This window comes from Acanthopagrus latus, chromosome 4, assembly GCF_904848185.1.
Source record: "Acanthopagrus latus isolate v.2019 chromosome 4, fAcaLat1.1, whole genome shotgun sequence".
NCBI classification, from domain to species: domain Eukaryota; kingdom Metazoa; phylum Chordata; class Actinopteri; order Spariformes; family Sparidae; genus Acanthopagrus; species Acanthopagrus latus.
The window spans coordinates 397,453-424,873 of NC_051042.1; the positions used below are offsets into that span (position 1 = coordinate 397,453).

At 43.1% G+C, this 27,421-nt stretch overlaps 1 protein-coding gene across 5 annotated transcripts in view; it reads right to left on the reverse strand.

Annotated features, from left to right (window-relative positions):
• arnt2 (aryl-hydrocarbon receptor nuclear translocator 2) overlaps positions 1 to 27,421 on the reverse strand; it is a 58,411-nt gene that overhangs the window by 4,562 nt on the left and 26,428 nt on the right. For all 5 annotated transcript variants that reach the window (XM_037095810.1, XM_037095806.1, XM_037095809.1 and 2 more), the window contains 11 exons: positions 26,008 to 26,073; positions 24,206 to 24,291; positions 19,359 to 19,435; positions 17,524 to 17,658; positions 15,744 to 15,818; positions 12,574 to 12,725; positions 7,412 to 7,487; positions 6,355 to 6,478; positions 6,129 to 6,231; positions 5,867 to 6,005; positions 4,206 to 4,356 (listed from right to left, as the gene is read on the reverse strand). In XM_037095810.1, the coding sequence (XP_036951705.1) occupies positions 4,206 to 4,356; positions 5,867 to 6,005; positions 6,129 to 6,231; positions 6,355 to 6,478; positions 7,412 to 7,487; positions 12,574 to 12,725; positions 15,744 to 15,818; positions 17,524 to 17,658; positions 19,359 to 19,435; positions 24,206 to 24,291; positions 26,008 to 26,073 (1,184 nt within the window). The remainder of the gene's footprint in view (positions 1 to 4,205; positions 4,357 to 5,866; positions 6,006 to 6,128; positions 6,232 to 6,354; positions 6,479 to 7,411; positions 7,488 to 12,573; positions 12,726 to 15,743; positions 15,819 to 17,523; positions 17,659 to 19,358; positions 19,436 to 24,205; positions 24,292 to 26,007; positions 26,074 to 27,421) is intronic.

Below are 27,421 nucleotides of genomic sequence, written 5' to 3' on the forward strand. Positions count from 1 at the left end.
CCATCTTGGACACATCAGCTGAGTGGCTGACAGCTGGTAGCATGGTGTTTCATGCTGATGATAGAGCTTTATCTAACTGTCACGGCTCACACTCTGTAATCTAAACAGATGCTGCTGAACTTTAGTTCACCACAGACGTGGGAGGGAGGTGAGTGTTGAAGCCATCAGATAAGTTACACATGTTCTTCACTAAAGTTATGACAGGACTATTAGAAACATCGCTTTCTGTGAAGGATGATATTTCTCCCTCTAGAAGAGACTCCAGAGAAAGTTCAACACCAAAAACACAACAAGAAACACCATCACACACACACACACACACACACACACACACACACACACACACACACAAATATATCATGTAAAAATCACCAGTCCTGCTTTTGATTTCGACGGTTGACACTGAAAGCTCATTTTGATTGATTTCCTATTACAAATGGAATCATGACCGTGACACTGAATGTTTTGCTGCTGTTCATATCAGATTTGACTTGGATTTGACTGACTCATAACGATAAATCATCATCATCATAAAGAACGACAGCTGTTTTTGTAGTGTGTATCAGCACAGTGTGAAGACAGAAGCAGAATGAGCTAAATGACTTTCAGTGTCTGTCACTCAGCAACAACTACATTCCCTACTGACAATGCAGCAGCTCCGCACTTCTTCCAAAATATTAGTATACAAATATGCACACGCATACACACATTTCCCCACAAGGCTGTTTTGAGAGTCTACTGAGTGCGTTACAGCAAAGCAGATGGACGTCCCTCCCTCCTCTCCTGCAGAGGAACATTCTTACTGTTTCACAATAACAAACAAAACGCTCAGCTGATGTGCGAGCTGCTGCAGCAGAGAGGCTGAGCTGCTGATGGAGCCGCAGACAGACAGAGAGCACCAGCACAAACACTGACGGAAAAAGTAATTAACCCAACACACGGCAGGTCTGCATCTGTGTACATTAAGTGGAAAGCAGACAAGATAAGGGAAAACAAGAGATTATCATGAGTGAACAATGAAAACAGATGCAACAACAGAGCACAAGAATAGCACTGGCTGTGACTGACACCAGCCTTCAGATGGTCTGACAGGAGAGGGAGCAAAGAGCCAGAGAACAACACAGTGAGCAGAAATAGATGTTATGTAAGAATCAAACTCAAGAGAGGCAGCCAGCGGGAACAAAGGCAGGAAGCAGAGGCAGCAGAGAGAGAGAGAGCATCCATTTGGCTAATGTGTGTGTCCATTAAAAGGCCATCAGGTAGCAGTGCATGCTGGACATGCTTCAGTCCTACAGTCATGTGGACAACAAGCAGCAGGAGTCCTGAGCTGCCGGCCGGTGAGCCGTCACTCCCTGAACACACACTAATGTATCTGTAGCCTCCATTTGTAGCAGCTAACCAGCGCCGAGGCAACAGAGCAAGATGTCGCTGTGCTGGTTGCTCCATCATTTTGGTGCAGAAAGAAGAAATCTAACTGTCAACCATGATTGCAGATATGACTTAATTACTGATTCATCTGATTACTTTCTCAGATAACTGATTCCTTTGGAAAAAACAAAAGAACATGTAAACCTGATCCCCAGCTGACAGGACAGGAACGGCCGATTGGGTGACACAATGTTTCTGAATAAATACTTCAATATCCATATTTCAACAATATTGTAGGGATGATCCCAAATCTAGGACCATGTATGGTCTCATATCACTAGAACAATATGTATTGCATACATTTCCAAGTCTGAGTGTCTATCAAACTACAGCAGGCCCCTGGTAGTCCTCATTAAACACAGTGCTGATGTGTTCTGACTCTGAGGTGTGCCATGCAGCCATGTCAGGTTCAGTTCATCTTGCTTTCAAAAAGCTGACATTCATTAACCGGTGACAGACCAGTTCATTATCAAGACCTTAACCCACTGAGCTCCACTGAGCTCCAAATGCCCTGCGTCAGCCCCGGTGAGGCAGTCGGACAGATTCTGCATCTCCCATCAGCACTGATGAAGGTACAGACAGTCGGGAAGTTAACTTTGGTTTGTGAGAGCTGCCCAGCAAATGCTACAGAGCTAGCATTAGCTTTTTGACTTTTAGCTCATCCTATTTGTTTCAATGTGTTTCATCAACTTGGACTTGAGGTGTTGAACCAGCTCTTTGACTCCCTCACCCTCTACTGACTGACAGCATCTCCATCACATCCCTCTTTCTACCACCAGCCAGCAGCAAAGTGATCTTTGTCTGCGAGCCATCCTCAGACATGGCAGCAGCTGGATTGTTCTTCATGTGGTACAGAAAAGTTCTAGTACGACCACTAAACTGAAGAGCAGCGTCACACATTTGTACTCTGGTGCCTTTCTGCAGGAAACATTTCCATACTGTGCTACTTCTAGCTGCTCAACTTTAATAAAACTTTCACAATAAAGCACTCTGTAATACTGCTATTAGCCTTCTAAGCAGGCAGCGTTTGAACTGGAATTTAATGATACCAAGCCTTTCTGCCATTTTGTGAGAATACTCCAGCACGCCGACATCTCAATGAACGCAATCTGACACAGTGTTTTGTGCCAGTTTGTTGGTGGAAAAGGTGCTTTTATGAAGCAGTGCACAGAAGCACTCAGATGCAACCTCGCTGTGTTATTCATGACTCTCATAAAACGGCTGTTACGCAGTGTGAGGTGAGTAAAAAGCTTTGAAGGCCACACAAAATGATGCACATTATTAGCGGATGGAACCATTAAGAAGTGACTCTGGCTTTGTCTGCTTTGCTTCCCCATCCATGTAATTACCTCTGGACCAGGACGAAAATAAGCCAGTAAGCCTTAAAGCAGGAAAATGGTTTCCCTAATTAAATCAGACACATGCCAACTGTAACCCGGACCTGGCTGGAGCTCATGGCAAGCTTCTCCTTACTCTTTATATTTATAAAGCTCTGCTCATCATTCATTATAATTAAATACATACAGTTTGGAGACCGTCATTACATACAACATGAGCATACGACAGCCAGCGTGTTGCTGCAGGGGCTTCATCACTGTGTGTCTCAACCTCTTTGCCATCGAGGATAAATATTTGCATCTTCCTTAAGGATCTTTAATGGGCTTCACATGGAGAGGAGAAGTGGAAACACTTTGGAGAGCTCAGAGAACAACACTGTGAATGTAATATAGAGAATATTACTACAACACAGATATCAGAGGTGCACTTGTGACAATGCTTTAACTCTACAGCACACTGATGTCAATTTATCTGATTTTCTTTTTTCAGTTGTGCTTTAGAAAATAAAGCCGGCCTTGTGATCATTCCAGACATCTCTGCTTCACTGTAAGTGAAATCACCTTCAGCTGAAGTGTGCTGGTAATGTTGGCGGCACCAGTAAGAACATCACATGAATCAGATGGCTGGTTAGTCTACATACAGACTCTGATTTAAGCACAGGACTGCACACTGTGATCTCTTGTAACATTATCTGTTGCTGGATGAGGATGATGACTCGCTGCCTGTTGAACGACAAACACACACATTGTATTATATATCTGAGAGGCTGAGTTAATCTGCTGTGAGCATATTATCTGTCCAGAAGAAGCAACACAAGCGGTGTATCGTGTTTTCTTCCTTCAGTGGTGTCAACAGTACAGAGGCCTCTGCAACAGATGTACAGATCAGATGTACAGCATGCTAACAACTTCTAATTTCAACTCACCTTTGTCCTCCAGAGAGAGCACAACATGGGCAGAGCGACAGTACTGTACTGTACTGTACGGTTCATTCTCCATTGTTTCCCAGCAGTGTTGTTGCTGCATGAATTTCCAGTGGTTTGATCATTTACATAGAAATGTAACCAGCGCAGCACTGCCAGACCTGACTGAAAGGTCTTAGTGATGATGTCATTATGATTTACAGGCTGGCTGCAGGGATTTTATTTCTCTTGACTAAAATTAATTATTCCAAGATTCCAGGGAAGCTAAAAATGAGTTTCTGTATTTGTTTTCCATGTCCAAACAACAACAGGATCATTAGATCCAGCTGTGTGTAGATTCGTGATCTACAGTAAAGTTAACTGTAGTTACAGCTGTACTGTCAGGCTCAGCTTGATGACAGCAGGACCTGTGCTGTGATAGCTTTAGTTTTTATATGACTGGATGTGTGCACACACACACACACACACACAGCTGTGTGGTTTGAAGTCGTCGACCCAGTGATGAATGGGAACTCACCAAACGCTGTGCTGCGGTTCGTCAGTCCTGAGTAGGCGTTGCCGCTGGGGGAGGAAGTGGCTGGGGACGACAGGGGACTGTAGGAGGCCGGGTCAGTCTGGTAGCTGTGGCCAGAACCAATACCGAATGGACTGGACTGGGCTTTGCTGGACTGGAGAGCACAGAGACGGGTTACATATACAGCATATCAGAGTTGGAACTGCACAGTCAACTCAAGCTTCAGTGTTATAGAATCCATCATACACTGCAGCGTTCACAGGTCCGAACATGCTTTTATTTTTGTTTTTGATCAGTCAAAGAAGACGAACACTGAGTACTTTTATCTTTTGATTAGACGTGAAATGAGCAAAGACTCTTTTCTTTTTTTCTTTTCAAATTAAATGAGTGAGAACACATTCTTGTCCACATGAAAAATGACTGACACACCAAATGTGTGTCATGTCAGGCCAAAATACTAAACAGTGATTGAAAACACAATGACGCATGTCGTTAACCAGCAGAGTGGTTTTGGACATTTGACAGTGGACAGCTGTGTGGCAGGACGACTCTGAGTGAGTCAGCACAGCTCTCCAGTGTAAAGTGTGTTAACACAGAGCCAGGCTGAAAAATACAGACTCACTTGTCCTTTTATTTGATACAATCTTATCTCGACAATCATTTTTAAAAAGTCATTGCACAGCACTATCTCAAGCAACACCATTCAGAATATGCAAGTCATTTTTTACATCAGCAAAGAATTTTGTCTTGTACAAAGTTAATGACGAATCCCATGATGCATTTCAGCCAGAAACGTCTCATAATTCTGCCAGATACACAACTAACAGCAGGTGTGCTGCTGAGACGACGCATTCTAACATTTGCAAATTAATAAGTTTACCTTTATTTATCTGTTGCAGACTTAACTGTGATGTGTGTGTATTGTGGAACCACCACCATGCCAAATGACAGACACATATGTATACATGCATTTTCCTCAGTAACAAAGTTAAAATATTTGAAAAGGTGGTCCTAACATAAAACCTACATGACTGTAACATTACTGAGACATTTGCATGTGTCTGTCTAGACAAAGACACAATGTTCCAACAACCCACAGCCGGATGTTTGTCTTTACTTCACTCCTGTAATTCAATAACGCCGCTGTTTCCAACAACATCAGCCTCTTATCCATGTTGGCAGCTTGTAATGGTTCAAACACAACCTGATAACTTTGTGTTGAGTCTTCTTTTATTCTTCCAAAACAACCTGGTGTTCTGCACGACAGTTTGGTTAAACACAGCAGCTTAACATGTCTGCTAGTTATTCATGTCTGCCGTGTTTAGAGGTGCTGAAAACATTCAGCTGTTACTTCAACTCATCATCTGGCTCAAGTTATTGTGATGCACCCAGAGGTTACTGAACAACAAAGCAGTGCGTCCAGTGGAATGACCTGAGCAGCGCAGCAGCATGTCTGCAGGACAGACGGGCCTGTTAACTAACATATGCCCAGCACATTCTCCCTCTTAGCAAGACTGTGATGCACGCACAGAGAAAACATGGCAAATAAGTCCATCTGTTAGAGGGCACCAGAGGAGCACAGGAAATTCACTTGTGTAACAGACACTGTGTGTGTGTGTGTGTGTGTGTGTATGTTAGTTTGTGCTTGTGTGTGTGTGTGGTACCTGTCCAGAGAAGGGGGGTCGGTTGCCTGACCATGCCACCTGGCCTGGGTTGAGCTGTCTGGTGATCTGAGCTAGATTCTGATTGGACGAGCCTGATGGCTGGATGTCGTTGACACCAGGGACGTGGATCACAGAAGAACTGTGTGCACAAACATTGAGCGAAATAAGAAGCTCAGTCAGACTTCACAGCAGAAGTGTGATGAAGTGAGTGATGGATGTGAGCTGCAGCATCACATCAGCAACACACTTCACCGACACGTACCTGAAGCTTTTGCCAGAGTGTCCCTGCTGGAAGGGAGAGCTCTGTGAGTAGAGCTGCTGTCCTCCAGCTGTAGAGGAGGGAACCATCATCTTCTTATCTCCCGCTGCACACACACACACACACACACACACAGGGTCAGCATGATAGAAATAACAGAGGAGACAGCTGATACTGGGTAAGACATATTTATGAGGCAGTGCGGGATGTTTGTGTATCTGTGTCGTACAGCCAGAGATGCTGGTGTACATCTCAGCAAAGCGGGGGTCTCTTTCTTGGGAGAACAGGGCTTCTGTCTTGTCGATGTTCTTCCCTGACTCATGGACTCCACTGCTGACGCTGGCCACAGGCACCTGAGGGTGGGGGTGCAGCGGGGGGACGGGGTTATGAGGAGAGGAGGGCTGATGTTAGGGATGAATTCACTTCAACACAAACAATCCACTCATCAGCATAGACACAAGTCAAACAGATGTCTCACACGCTGGGACTCCATCCAAATAGTTCTCTGTCAATAAACACGGTCAGATTTTTGCCAAGTAGACGAGCAAGAAAGAAAGAAACAACTTGGAGTTTTGTTTTTGCCAACTAGGACTTCCTACTCTGACACACTTGATGGCCCTGTGTTGTTCTCATTTAGCTTGGAGCTTCAACAATAATCTAACATCAACCATTTACATGAATCGCTGCTGGCCATTAACATATATATATATATATATCTCACAAGGGTGTTCTTTATTTTGGCATCAGCCTTCATATCGATTCACAATTTTTCTGGTCTTTGGATTTATGACATTTTTGTTTGGGTTTTGTCTGAAGGAGCTTGTGCTGTGCTTCAGTTTGGTGCAGTGAGTTTCTGAACTCTCAGTGCATGGAATCTCTCCTCTGAGCAGCGACTGACATGCAGCATACTGTCACAGGCTGCACGCAGATCTGATGGCCCAACTCGTTTGTTTACTGCACTTCAGCTACCAGCTTGTATTTGGCCGTCTGGCTCAGTGATGCTGCTTGTGAATATTGACCGTGCACAGGGGTAACTGTGCAAAAATGATTTAACTTTCTAATATAAACCCCTCTTTAACCAGTCAGTGAACCTAGCACCTGCATCATGAGCACAGATATGTGCATTTTTGATAAATGAATAATAAATCATCATCATTTATACGTGTGCCAGAGATATATTCCCTCTTACTCTGTTATTGCAGTGATTAGCATGATACAAGCTGATGGTAAGACGTTTACATTTCTATCCACCTAGTGTTAGCCGTGGCTCTGCAGCATAAGGTTACCTGGGAAAGGTCGTAGGCAGTCAGTCCGTCTCTCTGGTGAACCTCCAGTTCTGCCTGCTGCTGCTGCTGTAGCTGCCTGCAAAAACACAGCACAGCATACACAGCGTCAGCGCCTCAGACTGCACACTGACAGTCTACCTACGTTTGAATATATGATTATATGATAAATAAACATTTATTATATATAAATTGTGTAGATACAAACAGTTTGTGGGACAGGAGATGCAGATGTATAAAACCCTCTGACAACAATGAACCAAGAAGATGTCAGAATAACAAGGGAAGGTACACAGAGAAGAACACCATGTACATTTGAGCAGATGGAGAACATTCTAATCAATATCCTGCAGACAAGCAGTGAACACTTGTTTTATCAGTCCTACTTCAGCTGGAGACGTTTCAGGACTGACACTAGTCCAACACCAGCATTACTACCAAGGCTGTACTGATCCACCTCAATCTCACACTGCATGTGTTAGCAGGGACACAAACCCAACCTGAGAATTCATTAGCTTTGAAAAGAACGTGCATACACAGAATGCAATAGGCTGGAAGAACATTTATTCTGCTGCTGTAGGAGCTTTGGATCACTTCAGCTCACTCCAAGACCAAAATAGTCTCTCTTACTGCAGACTCTTCAATGTTATATCCATCAAGGAGAAAAGAGGGGGCTATTTGTTTAACTCACAGCTTCACCTCTCCGAGCTTTTCTTTCAAACGTGTTGCTACACACTGCTCAAAAAAATCAAGGGAACACTTCATTGTCACAGTTCACCTGCTCTGGTGCAAATCAAACAGGTGCAATAGAGACAAACCCTTAAAAAGAAGATGCTTTTGCATGTGGTGGCCACAGACAGTTGCTCTCTCCTGATCCTTCCTGACTGACTCTAGATTTGTGTCCTTGTCACTACTGGTAGCATGAGGTGGTACCTGCAGCCACGTCAGGTTGCACAGGCAGTCCAGCTCCTCCAGGATGGCACATCCATACGTGCAGTTGCAATAAGGTTTGCTGCGTCTCACAGCTGGACGAGGCCATAGAAGAGTGTCATCCTAGGAGCAGGACCAATATCTGCTCCTTGGTGCGAGGAGGAAGATTTTCAACTTGAAAAACTCGTTCATCAGGATCTGATGTGTGATCAAAGTTTTCACTTGATTTTTTTGAGCAGTGTAACATTTAGTCTACATGCAGAAGTCGACATCAATGATTTACTGAATATTAGCACATTTGACATCAGTGGCTGTGGCCCAAAACCACAAACACTTTATGATATAATGAAATCCAACAGATCAACCATCCTCTGAATGTATTATTCAAAAGTTAATAAATTCAGAGAAACAACAGCTCTCAGACTATTTCTGAAGTACATTAAATATTAAATATGCACCTAAATATACTTAATACAGGCACTGCTCTTCCAAAATACTGAAGGGAAGTGAGGGAAAGAAAAGCAGACAGGCTACTCTGCCTCACCACCACATGTACAGACGCCCCTGCTGCCACTTGCACCAAGCTACGTTTCTCCAATCAAGACGCCACAACAACAATTTCAACAAATCTGGTGCGTTAACGCAGCTGCTACTGACGTGTGACAGACAACAAAGGTCACATAGCTGTGAAACTTCCAGAACAATTTGTGATGTTTTTTTTAGGTCTGCTCAGTGTCAGCTCTTACCAACCATGAGGCTACAAAGAGACCAAGACTGCTGCTGCTGTCAAACCCACACAGGTGTAATTATTTGAATAAAACGCAGTCAAAAGGACTGAAAACAAAACTCCTACACATTGTCACAGTAAAATGAAGAGTGCGACAGGGAAGGGTGGATGGAGGAGATGGAGAATTTCAACCAGGAGAGAAAAATACAAATGTATTATTGATCAGCTGTTGCTGCTGCTCATACAAACATGTTAATATAGTTACATGACATTCTTATAAGCCCAGGCAGGAAACCATCAGTTAAAACAGTTTAATTTGTGGGCAGAAATCACAGATTTGTGCACTTACATGTGATAAATGTGTGACATGAATTCTAGATAGTGAGTGTGTTGTAAAAATGGCATCAAACAGGTTTTAGCTGAGCCTGGACAGCCTCGTTCAGCTGTTTAATGTGGCTAATCTTCGCTCCATTCCAGGTTTGACTCACAGCAGGGAGGCCAAACGAGCCTGCTGCCACATGAGGTTCATCAAGTCATTCTCCACACAGTCCTCTCAGCAAAATCGGCTGGAAATGAGCTTCTGCAAAGGCTTATTTTATGCTCAGAGATGGCACAAGTTTGCTAGTCACGGCTGCGATGGCCTGTGATCAGCTGCAGCGCGGAGATAAAATGGAGGATGCACCGGGAACATGAGCGGCTCTATTCACTGTGTTCTCCATGCAATCAAATCAACAGCTAGCTACAGACCGTTTCACTGATCGGACTGGCTCAGTGTACTGTTCCATTAGCAACCAAACTGTATCTGACTGAGAAGTTGAACAGGCGGGACGTTTTGTCTGACTATACTTTGGCAGCTGAAGTGACGTGTGTGCCATCATTAGGGATTAAACTTACATGGAAATGCTGTGAGAGCAGCAGGGACCAAATGACTGATCTCATCTCTCAGCACTCTCTCTGGGCTTGTGTACAATTCATATGATATCACATCAAAATAAGAACAACACTGCAGGTTTTAACACAACAGTTACAATGATATTGAAAAGCCCAGATGGAGGGTCTGACAATTTTCAGGACAATCTAGGAAAATGAACAACAAGATATTATAACTGCACTTATCACAGCAGATGTGATGAAACATCTCACAGTTACCAATTATATCGTCTCTCTGCTGAATTAACAGGGAAACTGTTTGCTTCTAAAGATGAATAACTTAAAAAACATCACAACTCCAACAAGAGATTAAGGCGATTATCTTGTAGATCATTTACACAGGAAACATAACTCAAGTCATAATTAACAATATGCATCATGTTCAGCTCATACCTCATCACCAGTATTACCATTATCATGCACTTCTATCACTATGGTTGTGACAGAGTAATTCAGTGTGCATCACTCACTGTGAATACCGAGCTGCTCTGCAAATGTGCAACATGCCGTTTATTAATGTACAATCTCAACAGCACAAGGGGATTACCTGCTGTGTTCCCATATGGACACTACATATATCTATTTATGCACATAGAGTCCACACACACACACAAACACACTCCTCCTGCTGTGTGGAGCTGAGGACAGTCTTCTACTTCTGAATATTGTGGGATTCTGATAAACGAGATCCATTTTTTCTTATATTGACCTCATAAATCTTTGTTAATATTCTGGCTGCCACTTCAGCCCCAAGGTGCTGCTGACTCATGTACCTGTAACACACACACACACACACACACACACGACAGACAGCTATAAGCTGTATGTTTACACTGGTACTCCAGTGTTGACAGCTGAGAGCACTGGTAGGAGGGAGAGGACGCAGATATCAGCAGGTGAAGACTGAGAGACTCTGACTGTTTCCAGTGAACAGTGTGAATCTGTCAGTCTGTCAGTCTGTGATGATCAGTGCCCAGAGATGTGCCCACTCACTCAACACATGCACTAGAGTCCCCATCTTCACTGGTGACTTACTCAGCGGTGACACCACTGCCCCCTGCTGCCAAACACCTCTGCATGCCACTGGCTGCACAGCAGCCTCATGATCTGCTACTACAGATGATCCATTCAACGGCCACTGTGATCTGACTGCAGACAGACGGCTCCAAGTTTGAGTTTAGCTGTCAGGAACTGACTATCGAAGACACCTGGGGTCATAATAGTATTAATGATATAACAAATATAATAATAATACAATAAATGATCCATCAAAAACATAAATACCTGTCCCTGAAGGATGATGCTGATACAGATATTAGAGAGAAAATAATAATTTAATTTAATATAAACATTTTTGCAATGATCCCTCAAATGTATTTATTAAGCACTTGACAGGATGTTTCAAAGGAAAATAATAATAGACTTTATTGTATAAAGTGACATCAGTCACTAAAACAACAATCTTCACTGAGATTATCATAGTTACAAATTATCCCAAAGAACGATAATATCAGTCAACTAATCTATCGGTTGGGCCCAAAGACCTTTGGGGGTGTAATCCCCAGCACGACGGGGTGTTCAGGGGTATCTGCTGTACATAAAGTACCTGACGATGTCTCCTGTAGCTCACAAACAACATCAGACTCCAGCCCAAGGTAACGAGCAGCATAAACAAAGCTTCAAGATTACATTGCCATTTATCTCATGTTAGTAATATATAGTGTAGTGGCACATTAGAATGAAACACATTTCAGGTACAATGCCAGTGGCTAAAAGGATGTTAGGCATGAGGGTTGGGCCGATGGACGATGCATCGCTGATGGCTGACGGCCATCATGACTCAGAAGGCCCCTGAGCAGGAAACACAATTCAGCGTTGTGTCCCCTCAGAGTTGTTGTTTGTGAAGTGTGGGGAGAGAACATTATTAGCATGTCCTGTTTATATTTTCTTATTAAACCACCTTAGTTAGGCAAACCCAAAACACTCGGCTAAACTGTGGCAGCAGTGTTTTCCCATGAGCCACTGTTTCTCTCAGTCATGCCATTTTTAGACACACTTCTCTTAGCTTAGCTTCCTTGGCTAGTCTGCCAGTGTTGGTTTATACACACAGTATGAGGCAGAACAAAGCTGAGTTTTGGACATGTGGTGCAGAGACGAGGACACTTTTAAACCTGACATGTATGTCGGTGGTGACATGAGACAGTTTCCTCTGCAGGGTGACACAGCTGGAGATTCATGTCAGAGCAACAGTGGTGAGCTGATACAGACTGCTGCCTTACAGCAACACTGAGGAGACACGCTGCCTCACATTCATAAACAACAACCTCATCATCCATCCTGATGTTTCACTGTAGACATTATCATCAGCATCACCCAAACCTATTAGGATCCAATCTGTGCATAGATTTTTTTTTTCCTTTAATAAAACTAGTTAATTAAATATCATAGATTTGAAAGAAGTGATTGAAAAGAGGACATCAAACACATGATAAATACATTTAGTGTCTCCTAGGAATGTTACTACAGTACCAATAACACCACACTGAATGTGTGGTGTGGGAGAGACTGAAGAACCTACTTGACATTGGTGTTGGTGCAGATGATGTACTCGATCTCATCAGAGTAAGGGTTCTGGAAGGTGAAGCTGCTGGTTCGGATCAACATCCACTCCCTGTTCTTCATCCGGAAACGATACATGACCGACAAAACCTGACCCTTCAACTTCACGACCTGCAGAGGGAGGAACACTTCTAGTGAGTATGACTGTTTCTAACAGGTCATTATTATTCACTTCAATTATCCAGCAGGGCATGAAGGAGAGAGAAGCAGAGACTGACAGTAATGTGACAGCCTCAAGTATTTTTCATCCCATTACAATCCTCTTCAGAGTTGCTGTTGACAGTTTCCAGTGTGTTCGCCTGAGAGTCAAACATTCAATTAGCCATGTTGTAATCAAGTTTGAACTATTTTAGCACCCAAATCTCCCCTAAAACAAGAACAGTGAATAGTTTACTCCGTTTCTGTTTTGCAACTTGTCAACAGAAGTGTTTTCGTCTGGATGGAGAAAATCTTAAACCAGCTGTTGAAAATCATTTTAGTTGGACTATCATATCATCATGGTTTCAGCTGCATCACGTCTTCTGTGGCAGGCTGCTGGTTCCAATACTTTTCCTCTCTGACTGTCAGACTGGGAATGAAGCACTGCAGTTCTTCCAGAGTGAAACAGATCTAAAATGACTGCTGAGGCTGATCACAGACAGACAAGACTTCAGTCCACACAAACAGAAGCTGTGACAGAAAAGACCAGGTGAGGAAGGAAGGAGTTCAGGAAGAGGTGAGGATGATGCTGTCTGGCTGATCACTGTGATCAATCCTGGTGTCTCCTGTGACTACAGATCAGATAACCTAATAACTCCCACTGGGTCAGATAATCAGCAAATACAACATTAATTACCATTACTATTCTGATGACACCAAACTTTATGTCCCACTGACACCTTGTCTTCCATACTGTTGTGTCTGAATGCCATCAAATGCTGGACGTCTCACAGTGTCTCAGACTGAAAGACTCTAAGACAGAAGTAATTATATTCACTCCCTCCAACTCTCAGACGGACATCCACCAGCTCTCGTCTGGTTTAGGCCTTTTTATCTATCCATGTAAAGGAAGAGGCCTAAAACCTTGGTGTGGTTTTTGACTCATGTCTCTCTTTTAATACTCAGAAACAACGTTTGACACCCAACAGCTTAGACTGAACTCTGAGGTTACACCCTTTCTCTCTTTTTCAGATGTGGAGAAGCTTATTCATGCGTTCATAACCTCAAGAGTCGACTCCTGAAATGCACTGTACTCTGATATCACTAAGAGGGACGTTCATAGGATTCAGTTCATTAAAAATGTTACTGCTCAGATTTTAACTATCTCTAGTACAAGTGAGCACATAACCCTCATTATTACTGCCCTCACTGACTACCAGTTAGATTTAGAATTGATTTTAAGGTTTTATTGCTTTTGTAAAGCCCTACATGGTCAGACAACACTTCACATTTGTGATCTTTTAAGTTTTTATAAGCCAGATCAGTGTTTGAGCTCCTCTGACAGGAACCTCCTGTCTGTTCCTGAATCACAGCTTGTCTAGAAGAGAGATTGGGCCTTCGCTGTTCTACACCTGTCCTTCATCTACCTGTTTGTTTGTCTGCCTCTGAGACATGCTGTAACTTTGAACTTTTGATAACCAGAGCAAATAACTCAGAAAGGTATTAAACACCTACACACATCTTTTCAATGCACAGATCAAATAGATTATTTTAATCACCTAATCAAGTGGCCAGTATTAGACAAAGTAATAGAAGTTCAGCTGACCCAGTTGTAATCAGACTGATTGAGAAGGATAAATACTTGTAGATGTATGCACAAACATAATCAGCGAACCTCATCACTCAGCCTGCCAGCACTGTCAGTCAAACTGAGATGAAACAATGTGATGAAGGCTAGCCTGTCTCAGAAACAAACACTGGTGGATTATACTTCAGTAACAGAGGTGCTGATGGACTGTGTGTGTGGAAGAAAGACAAAGGTTTCCAAGGAAAACATTCATCCATGAACCTGCTGAGAGGCGATACTGCACATCACCTGTAATGTCTGATCTGCCAGCAGATCTCATGTTGTGATCATCTGTCAGGAGATCAATAATCTGTCTGTCTTTCACTTCTGTCTCTTACTGATCATTGTAAAGACTGAAAGATCAGTTACTGAAACCATATATTACACATCGAATCTCCCTCTCAAGATATAGAATGGCTAAAAATCAAATCTTGCTTTCTTCCTCAGAGACACATCTCCAGCTTCAGCCTCTTGTTTCTGGAGACAGATCAGTGATGGCAGGTGTGAACACTCAACCCGACTCCCACATTCCCAAACACAGCATTTCTGTAAAAATGAGGGAACGTGTGACTGTTACATTAACGCTCAGCTTGAACATCCTGTTCATTTGCACATTTTCATTTGCACATCATTCTTGTAATTGTTCACTGCCAGCCGGTCTGCTCCTTTTATCCTTTTACCCAAAAAACAGATTGTGTATATATATTTATATTGTATAGTTATATTTTCTACTTTTTAAAATAGTTTATATTGTTAATTTGTTATATTTTCTATTCTTTAAATAGTTTATATTGTTAATTTGTTATATTTTCACTTAATAGTTATTTGATGCATGCACCAATATCACCACAACAAATTCCTCGTATGTGTAAAATCGTACTTGGCAATAAAGCTTTTTCTGATTCTGATTCTGATTCTGATTCTGATTCTGATTCTGATTCTGACTGTACTCACATCAGTGACCACATCATTTAACCAGCAGCTTAAACATGTGGCTGCCACTGAGAAGAACGTTCACCTGTTGTCACTGTCATTTGCACCAAAGCAGGTGAAACAGATCACTTGTGCTTCCTATGTGGACATACTGATGTCCCTGAAGTTTAGCTGACTTGGTGTGATGATTAAGTTTTTCCTTAATTGTGCTGAGCAGAGCTGGGTCATATAGAGGCAGTGCTAAATTGAGGCAGTTTCACAACTGGTTAGAAATTCTTTGTAGAAAGTTTAAACATGTTCATTATAGTAAACTAAGGCTCATGGCCCAGGACTACATGGTTTTGGACCCTGATATTATCCACGTTTTACTCTCATACTTACTGGCTTTGCATGTGTTTTGTCTGGCTTTATTCTCTTCAGTCTGGTCTTACCTGTTGAAAACTTTCTCTCAAGTGACTCTGGTCCTCAGGATGACAGAACTCCAGAATATCTTTCCCCAGCAGGTCCTGTAGGACAGAAAATCAGTCAACAGAAATTCACCCTGTGAAATAAAGAGTTGGTTTCACCTACTAAACAATCTCTTACCATGTTCCATACAGCCTATTGCATCCTACAGAAACATCTGCAATGTGTTAGAAGTAAGTGGAAGAAACAGTTGAGCAAAAGCTGACACTGTTCGAGTGTCCTGTACATGAAACGACTTCTGTATGAATGACACGACTGGAGCAACAGACTAATGCTGGTAACAGATGGAGCTGCATTGTACTGTGGGCATCAGATCTGAATCTACCACAGTGTGTTTTCCTCTGATTCTGAAATGAACTCAGCTCCTCAACATAATAAATGTTGGTTAGCTGAGGTGTTTAAACCTGTCCCTTAGAGGTGAGAGCTGCTGCTGTCATGCAGATGATGGAACTAGTAAACGCTGGATCCTCATTTGAAAAGTAAGATAAATATGTTACAGCCAGAGACAAAAAGGGTCTGAGTTAATATTAAATGTCAAGTTGAGGTCGCTCATCTAAACAGGATGTGTTTGTTATAATGTTGCAGAAAAACAACTCTGAGTCTGTTTCTTGTTGAGTAATGGACAATCAGTCGACAAAGGCACGAGCCGGCTGACCGCAGGAATGTGTTGGACGTAGCAGCCAACAAATGTTTTTCATCCTCGTCTGCTTATTTCCACTGTCAACACAGCACCTCGTGTGCAGTGCTGATAACTTCAAGTATTGCTTGGTCATGACTTTGCTCCTCATGTGGAACAGGAGAAGTTAATCTGAGAGCGTAGCGTGACTAGGAACTGCAACAGAGCCTCTGTGAATGATCTAAAGGTCAGAGGTCGAAGTCACTGAAAACAAGAGTTTGTATGAAGCTGTACAACTGGCAGGTGGTCATGTCAGGGAACAGTGTTCTTATATTCTTTTCATCTTTGCTTTAATCAATGATATATTCTGTAACAGTTGGGTCACTAGTAAAGGTCTGCTTCTAACATGAGGCGGAGTGAGATGACCCTGAGAGCTCGGACGGTGAATTCAACATTATGAATATTTGCACAGCAGTAATTCAAGAACATCCAGTCATCCAGCAGTGAGATCATCCTCCCTCCCTGCTACTCTCAGTATCACTGCTTTTACAAACATTTCATTTTCATTCCAATTGATCCTATTTGATCATTCTTCCGATCACTACAAAGCCACTGAGAGTGAATCACTTCACTTCCAGTAGATGTTTCACAAGCCTATCAGGAAGGGGGATCATGTATTTGAGCAGCTAGAGGTCTTATCGTGTGCAGGAGGAGTTGGCTAACACTGAATGATAGCAGCAGTGTAAAACTGTCCAAATGAAAACACTTTTCTGTTTGAGCAACAGCTTGATCAGCATGACATGACCCTGTGGACCTTATTATAGACTTTTCACACTGCCATGAGGAAGTGTTGAGCTGGCATTGAAAACTAATGACAGATGAGAAAACAGGAAGGCTTCTTATTAAAATCTGAACCATCAGTCATACAAATTTGCAAAATTAGGAATTTGGGGAACTCTCTCAGATGAAGGCTGCTTTCCTGTGCCGCTTCAGTAAATTAAGGACACACTCAAAAGAAAGTTCAATGTTGGCAACTTATTGATGAATATGCTGAAAGGTCAACGCACATTTCCTGTGCATGAAACTGATAACAGCTGAGAACACCACGATCTCCATCTGGAGTTACTGACCTGAGGCTGATAACCGATGACGTTGATGCAGCGTGGGTCGACGAAAGTGATGACGCCGTCTGAGTTGTGACGTGACAGGAACTCTGTGGGCACCGACAGGCCGTTCATATCCATGGAGACCGGAGAGCTGGTCACCTGACGGAGGACGCACTCAGATTTAGGATACATCACAAACATATTCAAGACATGGAGAGTTTAGTTATGAAGAACTCAACACCAGCATACCAGCGTTTTGTACAGTAAGTTGCTGTTGAGTCTGTTAAGCACCAGCACCACAAGTATGCTCAGTCCAAGACCCACCAGAACAGTCTGAAACCATTTCCACCAGAGGAAGCCATGTGGCTTCTTCAGGGCTGATATGGATAGTGATTATTAGAGAGTGAGGAGTGTGAGAATCAGTAACTGGACTGATATTCAGTCACAGTGAAGATGAAACCCGAACCCCACCAGAGATTAAATAAACCTAAGTACAGTTCATTCAAGTACTGTTCTGAAGTACAATTTTAACTTCACTCCAGTATTCACATTTTCTGCTACATTATACTTCCCCTCCACAACATTTATTTTAGACGTTACTAGTTACTTTGCAGATTCAGATCATTCAGAGTTCATGGGCTATTAATTGTGAGATCAGATAGTGCTGTGGCTGGGAGAGTGTGTGAGAGGATGGAAGTCAGAGCCAAAGAAGCACATTCTGAATATGTTTATATTACAGGCAATCTGAGATAAGCACCTATAATTGGATTAATGCTGAATATTTATCTGATAATCAGCTGCAGCCAATAATTGGTCTAATTCTCAGTATTTGGGCTGAATCAAAATATATTCTGTAACAACTATCGGTTTCAGTTATGATCATTTCCAAGTGAAAAGTTTCCTCAGCAGGAATAAATCAAATAACCCAAAGCCAAATCAGAGAAACTCTTTGAACTACTCCTGCAGCAAATCCACTTCTCCACTCCTTTGTGTGGTCCGGCTCGGCCTCTTTAAGACATGACTTCATTTACAGTGTGTCCAGCTATCGCCCTCTTTGAAGCTCGGCAGCTCAGATGGAAGCAGCATATTTAGCCTTGTGTGCTGAAGTGCTGAAATGATAAATGTTTGAAACATACTGAGCCTGCAGAGGGACAGAGGGGACGTGATGGATGCTGGAGCAGGACTTTAAAAAGCTTCAGTGGACAAACTGAGACTAGGAATAACACAAGCTCTGTTCACACTGGCCCTCAGTGCAGGAATCAGGAGTGTGTCGGTCTGAGGTGTTCACAGTCTGACAGCTAGACAGATCCTTCACTCAGCAAACAGAAGAGAAATGTCCCACAGATTAACCCACAAGCTGTGTGGTGGTACTGGTGGTGTCTTTTGGCAATTTACATGAGGAAAAAAATACTGCAGTTCTCCGTGATGAAGCCTCTTTCATCCTGTCTGTCCTGGACAGCAGAGACCCGTGGCTCCTGCAGTTGAATGTTTTATGTGATGTGATGATGATCATGACGCCTTCCACTGCTGTGTTGTTGCTGTTACTGACTCTGGTAACTTGTACTGAGATGAATCCCTGTGACGCTCAGCCCTCCCTCCCCACGAGTGAGAGTCAGACAGGGTCCTCTGTTTACTGATGCTGATTACATAACAATATGACAGCACCTATATGATTATAAACAGTCGGCCAATACATGTTCAGATTAACAGGTGGACACTGGGGGAAACATGTCAACCAACAACACATGGATGTCAATGTGAGGCTGTGTAGCCTCTTCTGGTGTTCTGTTCTGCTGCTTGGTTCAGTGTGAACAAACAAAGCACCGGAGAGAAGAGATGCTGTTGTGGCCACCACATACCTGCAGTCTTCCAATGGCCACTAGGCAGTATTTTCCAGTCTGACCTGCCTCTGTGTCTTCATCTGGTATAGTCATACCTGTGAGAGACAGAGAGAGACAGAGACAGAGAGGGAGAGACAGAAGGAGCATGAATGCCATTTAAAAGACATTTGTCATGAAGTGTAACCGCTCATTTTTCCATTTGATACTTGAACTTTGCGGCAGTGAGAGGTAATCTACAGGCTGACGTGGCCACTGCTCCTCCACAGTGATTTATAAGTTATGTTTTCACCATTAGGCCTCCACAGAGCGAGATCAATGTGTACCAAAACAACAGCAGAAACACTCCAACTCGCTCCTCTCTGTCAAACACAAATAAGAGAGGAGGGAGACACAAACAGACAGATCTGTTCCAAACTGATGACACGCCTCCATCCAACAGTGTATCCCTGTCATTTCCAGTCACAGTGAAGGCATGCTTTATTGATCCCTCTTGGGGAAATTAAATGTTTTCCTTCTCTTATTAATTTACACACACAGATCAGACAAACACGCGGTTGATATATGAGAGATGTCCGCCGCCCTGTAACAGACAGCTGTGTTGGCAGGGAACCAAACCCCAGTCTGCTGCCTGGAATGCTGCTATGCTATCCACCACACCAGCAATGATTACAAAACACAAAACCATTGAGGGAGAAACTGTTAGGAGGTTAAAAAGTCGGTAAACACAAAACAAACAACAGGAGAACCAGAACAAAAGGCCAAGCAGGAACATCTGCCATGATGTGAGACTGACAGCCCAGAGTCTTTATGGTGCCGACAGGACGGGACTCCACTGTGTATCATGGTATATTTGGATTATTTTAACCATAAAACTTCAGAAAAAGAGGAGACTTTATGTGAGGCACCATTATATCTGGATACAGAACTGTTCAGGTCAGGTGGGGTGAGTTTCTTTGTGATCAGCAGTGAAATGTCAGAAATGCACATATGTGTTTCCTGTTACAGCTGTGGGAGCAAACACATGACGTCTGACAGCGTGTTGCAGTGTTAACTCCTTCTCTCACACTCCCACCACATTTTCGGGATTGTTGAATGGCTCTGTATATCCATCAGTGATCGGTTCAAACAAGGTTCATCTGGTTTCTGGCTGGGCGACTACTCTCTAATGTTTTCAGTACAGACGTCCTGAGTCAAAGGCCACCACTGGAAATGGTATAATATATGGATGGACTGGTACTGGCTGAAATAAAGCCAGTCACATTTTGATCCGGTCTTTGCTCCACTGTGTTTTCCAACTCATTCTGTACCATTGCTCTCCTTAACCACAGCCAGGCTTTACAGTGTAGGCCAGGGAACACTACGTGTTCAGTACAGATTTTAGTATCCTATTGTTTTCAGCAAACACAATTATTAATACTACATCTGTGGGTGACTTGTAACAAGCCAAAGTTATACCATCCTGTTGTACAGTGACAGTGCTCTCTGTAATTGTAATAGTTTTTTGTAGCCGGCCAAAGCATTGTTAATGTTAAGCTTTCATTTAAAATAGTGTTATTATAATGATCATAACGTGCATCATGTTTGTGTGTTGCCATGATAACTGGAAACAGCAGGTGTTTGTTTCCGTAGTCATTACTGATTGTTCTGTTTGTCTGTTACTGTAACATCCATACCGCCATCATCATCATGAACGTGTCTTTCCTTTTACTCTTAGCATGAGAGAATAAACATCACAGCATACAAAGTCAGGAAGCCTGATTCTACGTGGGCTCCACTGTGTCTTTAACGCTAAGTCACCTTTGCCAGTGTTTCTCTGTGGAAGGAAATGCATTCAGCATGTTTGCCCGGCAGTACTAATGAACGTAAACAGAAGTTTCCACAGGACACGTTTTAATAATATCAGTTGTTAATGCAGATTCAAAACTCCCTGTAGCTGCCTTTCAAAGTAAAGGCCTTCTGGTGAAAAGTCTGATTTCAATGTAGATTTAGCGTGAGCAGTAAGTTTGCAAAGGTCGGCATTATTCTCATCCATAAAATCTACATTTCATGCCATTATTGTCATCAGTATTAGTTTACCTCAGTGTTCAGGTAAAGAACTGCTGATCTGATATTCTGAGAGAAACTAAGGAGCATGCATAACCAATCTGAAGTCCATAAAATATATACAAGCTGGCTGCTGTTTAATATACAGTAATTACAGACAGGCTGGTTAACAGTGGCCTCCATCATCTCACCTACAGGAACAATAAAAGCAGGACTCTGTTTTCCTCTGGGGCAACATTCCTCACCTCTACAGAGTTCAGGCAGCAGCAGCTCAATCACAGTCTCTCTGCTATCCAGCTGTAATTTATGAGTGTGTGTGTCGATGTGGATGATCATTTGCCAGCAGTTTTGTCTGCAGAACATTCCAAAGGAGTATTTTTAGTGCAAGGAAGTGAAGCATCTGTCAGTAATTCCAAAACACATATGGTGTATGTGAGTGTTTTTGTACTCTACCAGGAGATATTCCAGCATGACCTCAATGTTTTAGTCAATGTTGTTCACTTCCATTCTACCACATCAGCCTTGTGGACATCCCGTTTCAGACTGAGGGGGTGCATTCCAATCTCTGTCTATGTAAACACTGCACAACATGTGTGTGTGTGTGTGTGTGTGTGTGTGTGTGTGCTGGAGTCAGAGAGTGCATCTGAGGCCTTGTGAGTTTCTCAGATCTGGTGTGCCTCAGATTCACTTTGTACCACAGTAATCCTGACAGATGGGATGAGGCTGACAGTCCCTGTCTGGAAGTTAAATCCAACAGTCCTGATCGATACATTATTCTACAACTCTACTCAAAATCTAAAAAACAGAGTTGTTGTTCTGTTTGTCAACTACTCCTAAGATCCGACCAAAAACTTGTTAGTCCATCTCAATATTTTCTGACTTCCCTTTCACGTCCAGGACTCTCAGCTCAAAGGTCACTGGTTCCTACTGATGAAGTGAATCTTTAATAGCAGCTCAAAGGCATTTATTTCCTCACCCAGTCGTCCCCTGGAAGGAAAATGGTGCATTTGTTCAGGACTGTTTTCAGCAACATCTGTTGCTCTGCTAAGTTTTTTTCCAGAGCAGGGTGTGATCCCAACTAATGTGGGATTGGGTCAGACTAGGTGTGTGTGTTCATGGTAATGAAGGAACATGTCAGCCAGTGCAACAGTGTGGCTCGTTCATGTGGAGCTTCATGGCAGAGGAGGAGGATGGATCATGCTCTGGAAAGGTTTGTCTCAGCGCATATGGATCAGTAAGAATCTATGTAGTAAAATAGGAAATAACATAAATGTAGTTGTTTTTGTTCAAAGTGTGTTGGTGAGCCATGTTGAGCCTAAAGCCAGAGTTTGCTCTGTCATGAAGGTGGCTACGTCACCATAGCAACTGATGCTGCACACCTAACCTGGCCCAGAGGAGGTTATACTCAGAGTCTCCTGGTGATGTTCTCTATGAGCAACAGACTCTCAGCTGAAGGAATATGAATATGTTGGATTTGCTGAGCCATACTTCATCACCGTCACCAAATGAAACTGCTGTCATGTGACTACAACACCGCTTTGCTTCTGGTCAATTCAACTCTTTAAACTGTACACAGCATTAAACTAAAAGAAAGATGAAGGCACAGCAGCTACAGACCACTTTGGATTGTGTCTTTAGCCTCTTTAGCCGATTTGCTGCTAGGTCACTTTCCTCCTCTGATAACATCTACTAACAACAGTCACTTCCAGGAAGACAACTAGACACTGACTGGCACTGGAAAGAAATGTGAAGTTGCTTTCAGCTGTAACGCTTGCTGTTCAAACCTATCACATGTTGCTGCTGTGCTTATTTCATGTGCCATGCTGCTTCACTTTGACTGGAAAATTGGTAGATTCTGCATGAAGCTTCAGGTTTCAGAGTGTCATGTTAGAAATAGATAGTAGACACAGAGGGAGCATTGAGAGGCAAAAACTCACATAATAACTTAGACATTTACACAATGAGCAGAACCAGCGCTGTAAAGTGTTCAATATAACAACCTGCTCCTGGTTAACGAACAATGGGGACAACCAGTGATCAGCTTTGATTATGGGTTCAGATTTTGAGGAGCGACAGCCTCTGACACCATCTCAGTGGAACAGTGTCAGTGCTGGAACCCACTTTAATGAATGAGTATGACTGTCCATCTCAGGCCTAATGTCAGGGTGTGGATGGGATCACAATGTGTTAAAGCAAAGCCCCAATTTTTGTAAAATCCACTCCAGTTTCTGTCCAGAACAAATGTGGTGAACACTGCCCTGCAGTGACATTTAAGAACATGAAGTAATATTTAGAGGCAGGCACGAAAGCTGACGTTTCAGTCAGAGGGAAAAACTTGCACATATGCTGAGCTGTATGACTCCACTTCCTGACAGGACAGCAGAGCAAGAGGAACACCTGGAGTTCCTGGGAAGTTCCTGGTAGGGGAGACTCACTACACAGACAAGCTTGTTGTTACAGAAAACATCCGTACTGTCAGTGGGGAAATCCATCAGCCAGAGGACAGACTGCAAAAACACTCCAGCAGTCATTCACACAAAGACAACGATGTGAAATGTTAGCTTTGCCCTGTTTCTGAACACAGGCTAATGAGAGTCTTATGTCAAAAGAGAACACAGACTTTCAAAAACGCTGCCGCTTCGCTCACATATCCTGGATCGATCCCAGAGCCACGAGGGCTGTTGTGGATCTGTGGCTTAATCCAGGTTCTGATCCAGAGAGTTCACAGCTGCTTTAGTTTAGACCGGGCCACACTTACTCTGGCAGGGAGGTTTGGGTTCAGCAGGGATGGAGACAAGGATGTCAAGTGTGTGTTTGTTTACCTGCAGGTGGCCAAGCTTTGATGTAGCCGGTGCAATGCACCACCGAATACTGAGCCTCTCCTTCTTTAGAGGGTCCAAGACCATTCCTGTCCATCAAACACACACACACACACACACACACACACACACAACATGTTATTTACTCAGACAGAAATGAGGAGACCTGTGCACACCTGTGTCGAAGTGGCTTTTAGGTTACAAGCACCTTCACTTTCTGTCTCTTGGGGTTGTGATGCAAAGTTACTGTCTGTTGTCACAACAATATCTGTTTTCTGATTATACCATAAGTCTGCTTCATTTTCTGCTTCTCTGCTTTTCAGTCAACTCAAAAGAAACTGGGAAAGTGTAAATGGTTTGGGTGGAAATTATGAAGAGAACAGAAGGGAGATGGGTGAGTCAGGGCTGTAACGAGCCACCGTGAGTGTTCAAAGTTTCTTTGAAAAGAAACCTACCTACCGGACCACATAGCCAAATAATGTATTTGTATGTGTTTACACCCCCTCAGTGTATGTTTCTTAAAGGCTCTACTTATACTGGCAAATTCTGACATAAATACTAATTGCACAGTAAACTAGCTGTAGGAAAATTACACCATTCCCTATAAGCGTCTCTTTCTCTATGCTGCTCGGTCTGGCCTGGTTTTTCCCTGGTCGCTATCCCCAGGTTACTGTGGAACAACTGGAGTAACTGTGGAAACCCTACAGTGAAAAAGAAAAAGAAGCCGGCTGATGGAGGAGGCAATGAAACTGAAGAGGGAGAGTGATAGAAACTGAGGATGCACAGACGTCGACTGGACGGAGAGCCCTCTGGTGCTGTGTTGTGTCAGAGTCTGTTCCTCGTGGAGATTGTAAAGCAGCTCAGAAGAGAGAAGTTGTTCAGTGCTCATCCTCCTACACCATGTGTTACTTGGAGCATGGTGATTGGTTCATGAATGTGACACATGGCGTGGCGAGTTTATTCAGTAAAATAGTCAGTTGAGGCTGCACTGTGCTCGTGAGCAGCTAGTAGCATGGACAGCTCTGGCCAGCATAACTGTGTACAGTTTGTCACTGTTTGTGGCTGCACGCTGTAACTCTCCTACCCAAGTTCACTGCCGTCCATAAACTGAAGGCTCCTTGTTGTGTGAAGTGATTTCCACCCACACACACCCAGACGAGCAAGCCTAGCTCACCCAAAAAGGTGAAAGCACAACAACATGTTATTCCTCACTACTGGGATGGTCAAAGTTCAAAACCAGCATTCTTTCTACTAGATCAGAAAGCAACAAAACCTGATCAATTATCAAGACAACACATCACACAACACATTCTGCCTTCTCACACTGATAGTAACACCACAGGGAAAAGTTGTCCGTTATCACTTTAAATATATCAGGACAGTTATGATGGAGCTATAATGCTTCATGACATTTGATGTTGGGTGTGTGAACGACATCTCTGGCACTGCTGGGAAACAGTGATGCATTCAAAAATAATGCCAAGTGATTCATTCTACAGCTACATGTTATACACACTCACAGCAGCATGAGCAGAAGATGTCAGTGTTTATCTGTGACTGTCATTCTCATGGGATTTCTATGTGCTCACATGCTGTATATTCAACATCTGACACTACCAAACTTCTCCTTTTCTGAAACTGTTGAAATGAAATGATGAAATGAAGGCAAGCCTCGTTACAAATGGTCTCATTTTGTGATGTACTAAATTGATGTTATGCATAATGGATGAGGAGAGACAGAGCGAGGGTGAGGCAGAAATTAATTAGAGTGGATCATAACATGGTTAGAGAAGAAGTTGCTGTACCTGTATCTCTTCCTCATGTTGGACAGACGGTTTAGAGAGATGTGATCCAGAGGAGCACTACCGCACCTGCAGATACAAAAGAACAGCAGGACTTCAGCTGCAGTGGTACACGGTGCCAATGAGTGGCTGTTAATCACAGTCGGGGCAGCACAGACACAACCGCTTGACACCATACAGTGACACAGCATGTTCATAACAATAAACATGAAACCCCTGAAAAGGTGGTGAAAAGGCAGCAAAATGCTTTCGGTACAGTTTCCCCTTCCCACCATCCCTGAGCAGAGCTGCTCGCAGTGGGACAGTGGACAACATCCTCTGTCCATACACCACCGTCAAGTTGGTCTTTCTTTTTCCAGTCTATTTTTTCAGCTGAACACTCATTCCAGCTGAATTTCCTTGAGTGGTGGTCAGTGGGTGTTTTTCAGTGGAAAGGCGGGTCCTGTGGCTAAACATTACATAAGCCTGCCCGGATCCAATAAGTGCCCTGAAACATTAGTCTGCTGATCAGGCTGCTGATCAGGCTGCTGATCAGGCTGTGTTCCTCTTATGTATGTGTCACAGAACTAATTGTGTTTCTCTGTTTGTCTGCAGTCTCTTTCCGTGTCCCGGCAGCATGTTGTTTGAATTATGCAGAGCCTGGAATAGCATCAGAACAGAAGAACATGCCAGTCCAATAAATTCCTTCCAACGCGACACACTGTGGCTCTCGTGCTTTGTCACGGATCCAGGCAAACCCAGGATTAAGCAAGCCCCTGGTGATTCTACGTACTCGTGCACGAACACAACCGCAGCCTGCCATAAAAAATGGAAAAGGTGTGTTATTTAGTTAAACTAAACTTAGCTATGCAAGACCTTGGAGCCATCAAAGCTGCTTTGATGTGGTTTTTTAGCCAAAGAGTAATGAGGGCTTTGGGGTAAACTGCTTGATATTCGGACATGGAAGGAAAAAGACACATTGTTGCAGGGCCAGACACTATGGAGTGGAGGTGAGGTGATGTCCAACACACAGCAATAATTATTAGAATTTAGATGGCAGGCCCGTTAAGTCTAATTATCTATGAAGTATGGAAACATCAATCATGTCACCAACAACCTCTGGTGAGCAGAAATATGAATGCTGTCACGTCAGGATAGAAAGGCATTTGGCTGGAGGTTCATGTGGTGTGAAATAGGTTATGGCTCCATGAACATCTCAAATTAAAAGGCAGGTACACGTCATATATTGTACCACTGCTGTGTGGTATTACGGAACCTGCTGTGTGCACACTGTCACAGCTGCACAGGTTCTAAGCTGCCATCAGAGAACACGAGTTCTGCTGCACAGCATAGTCGCACTTTATTCGATTCTAGCACGTCATCAACAAAATACAGGTACCTTCTATACTGCACAGAGAGAAATGTCATCTCCAGGCCA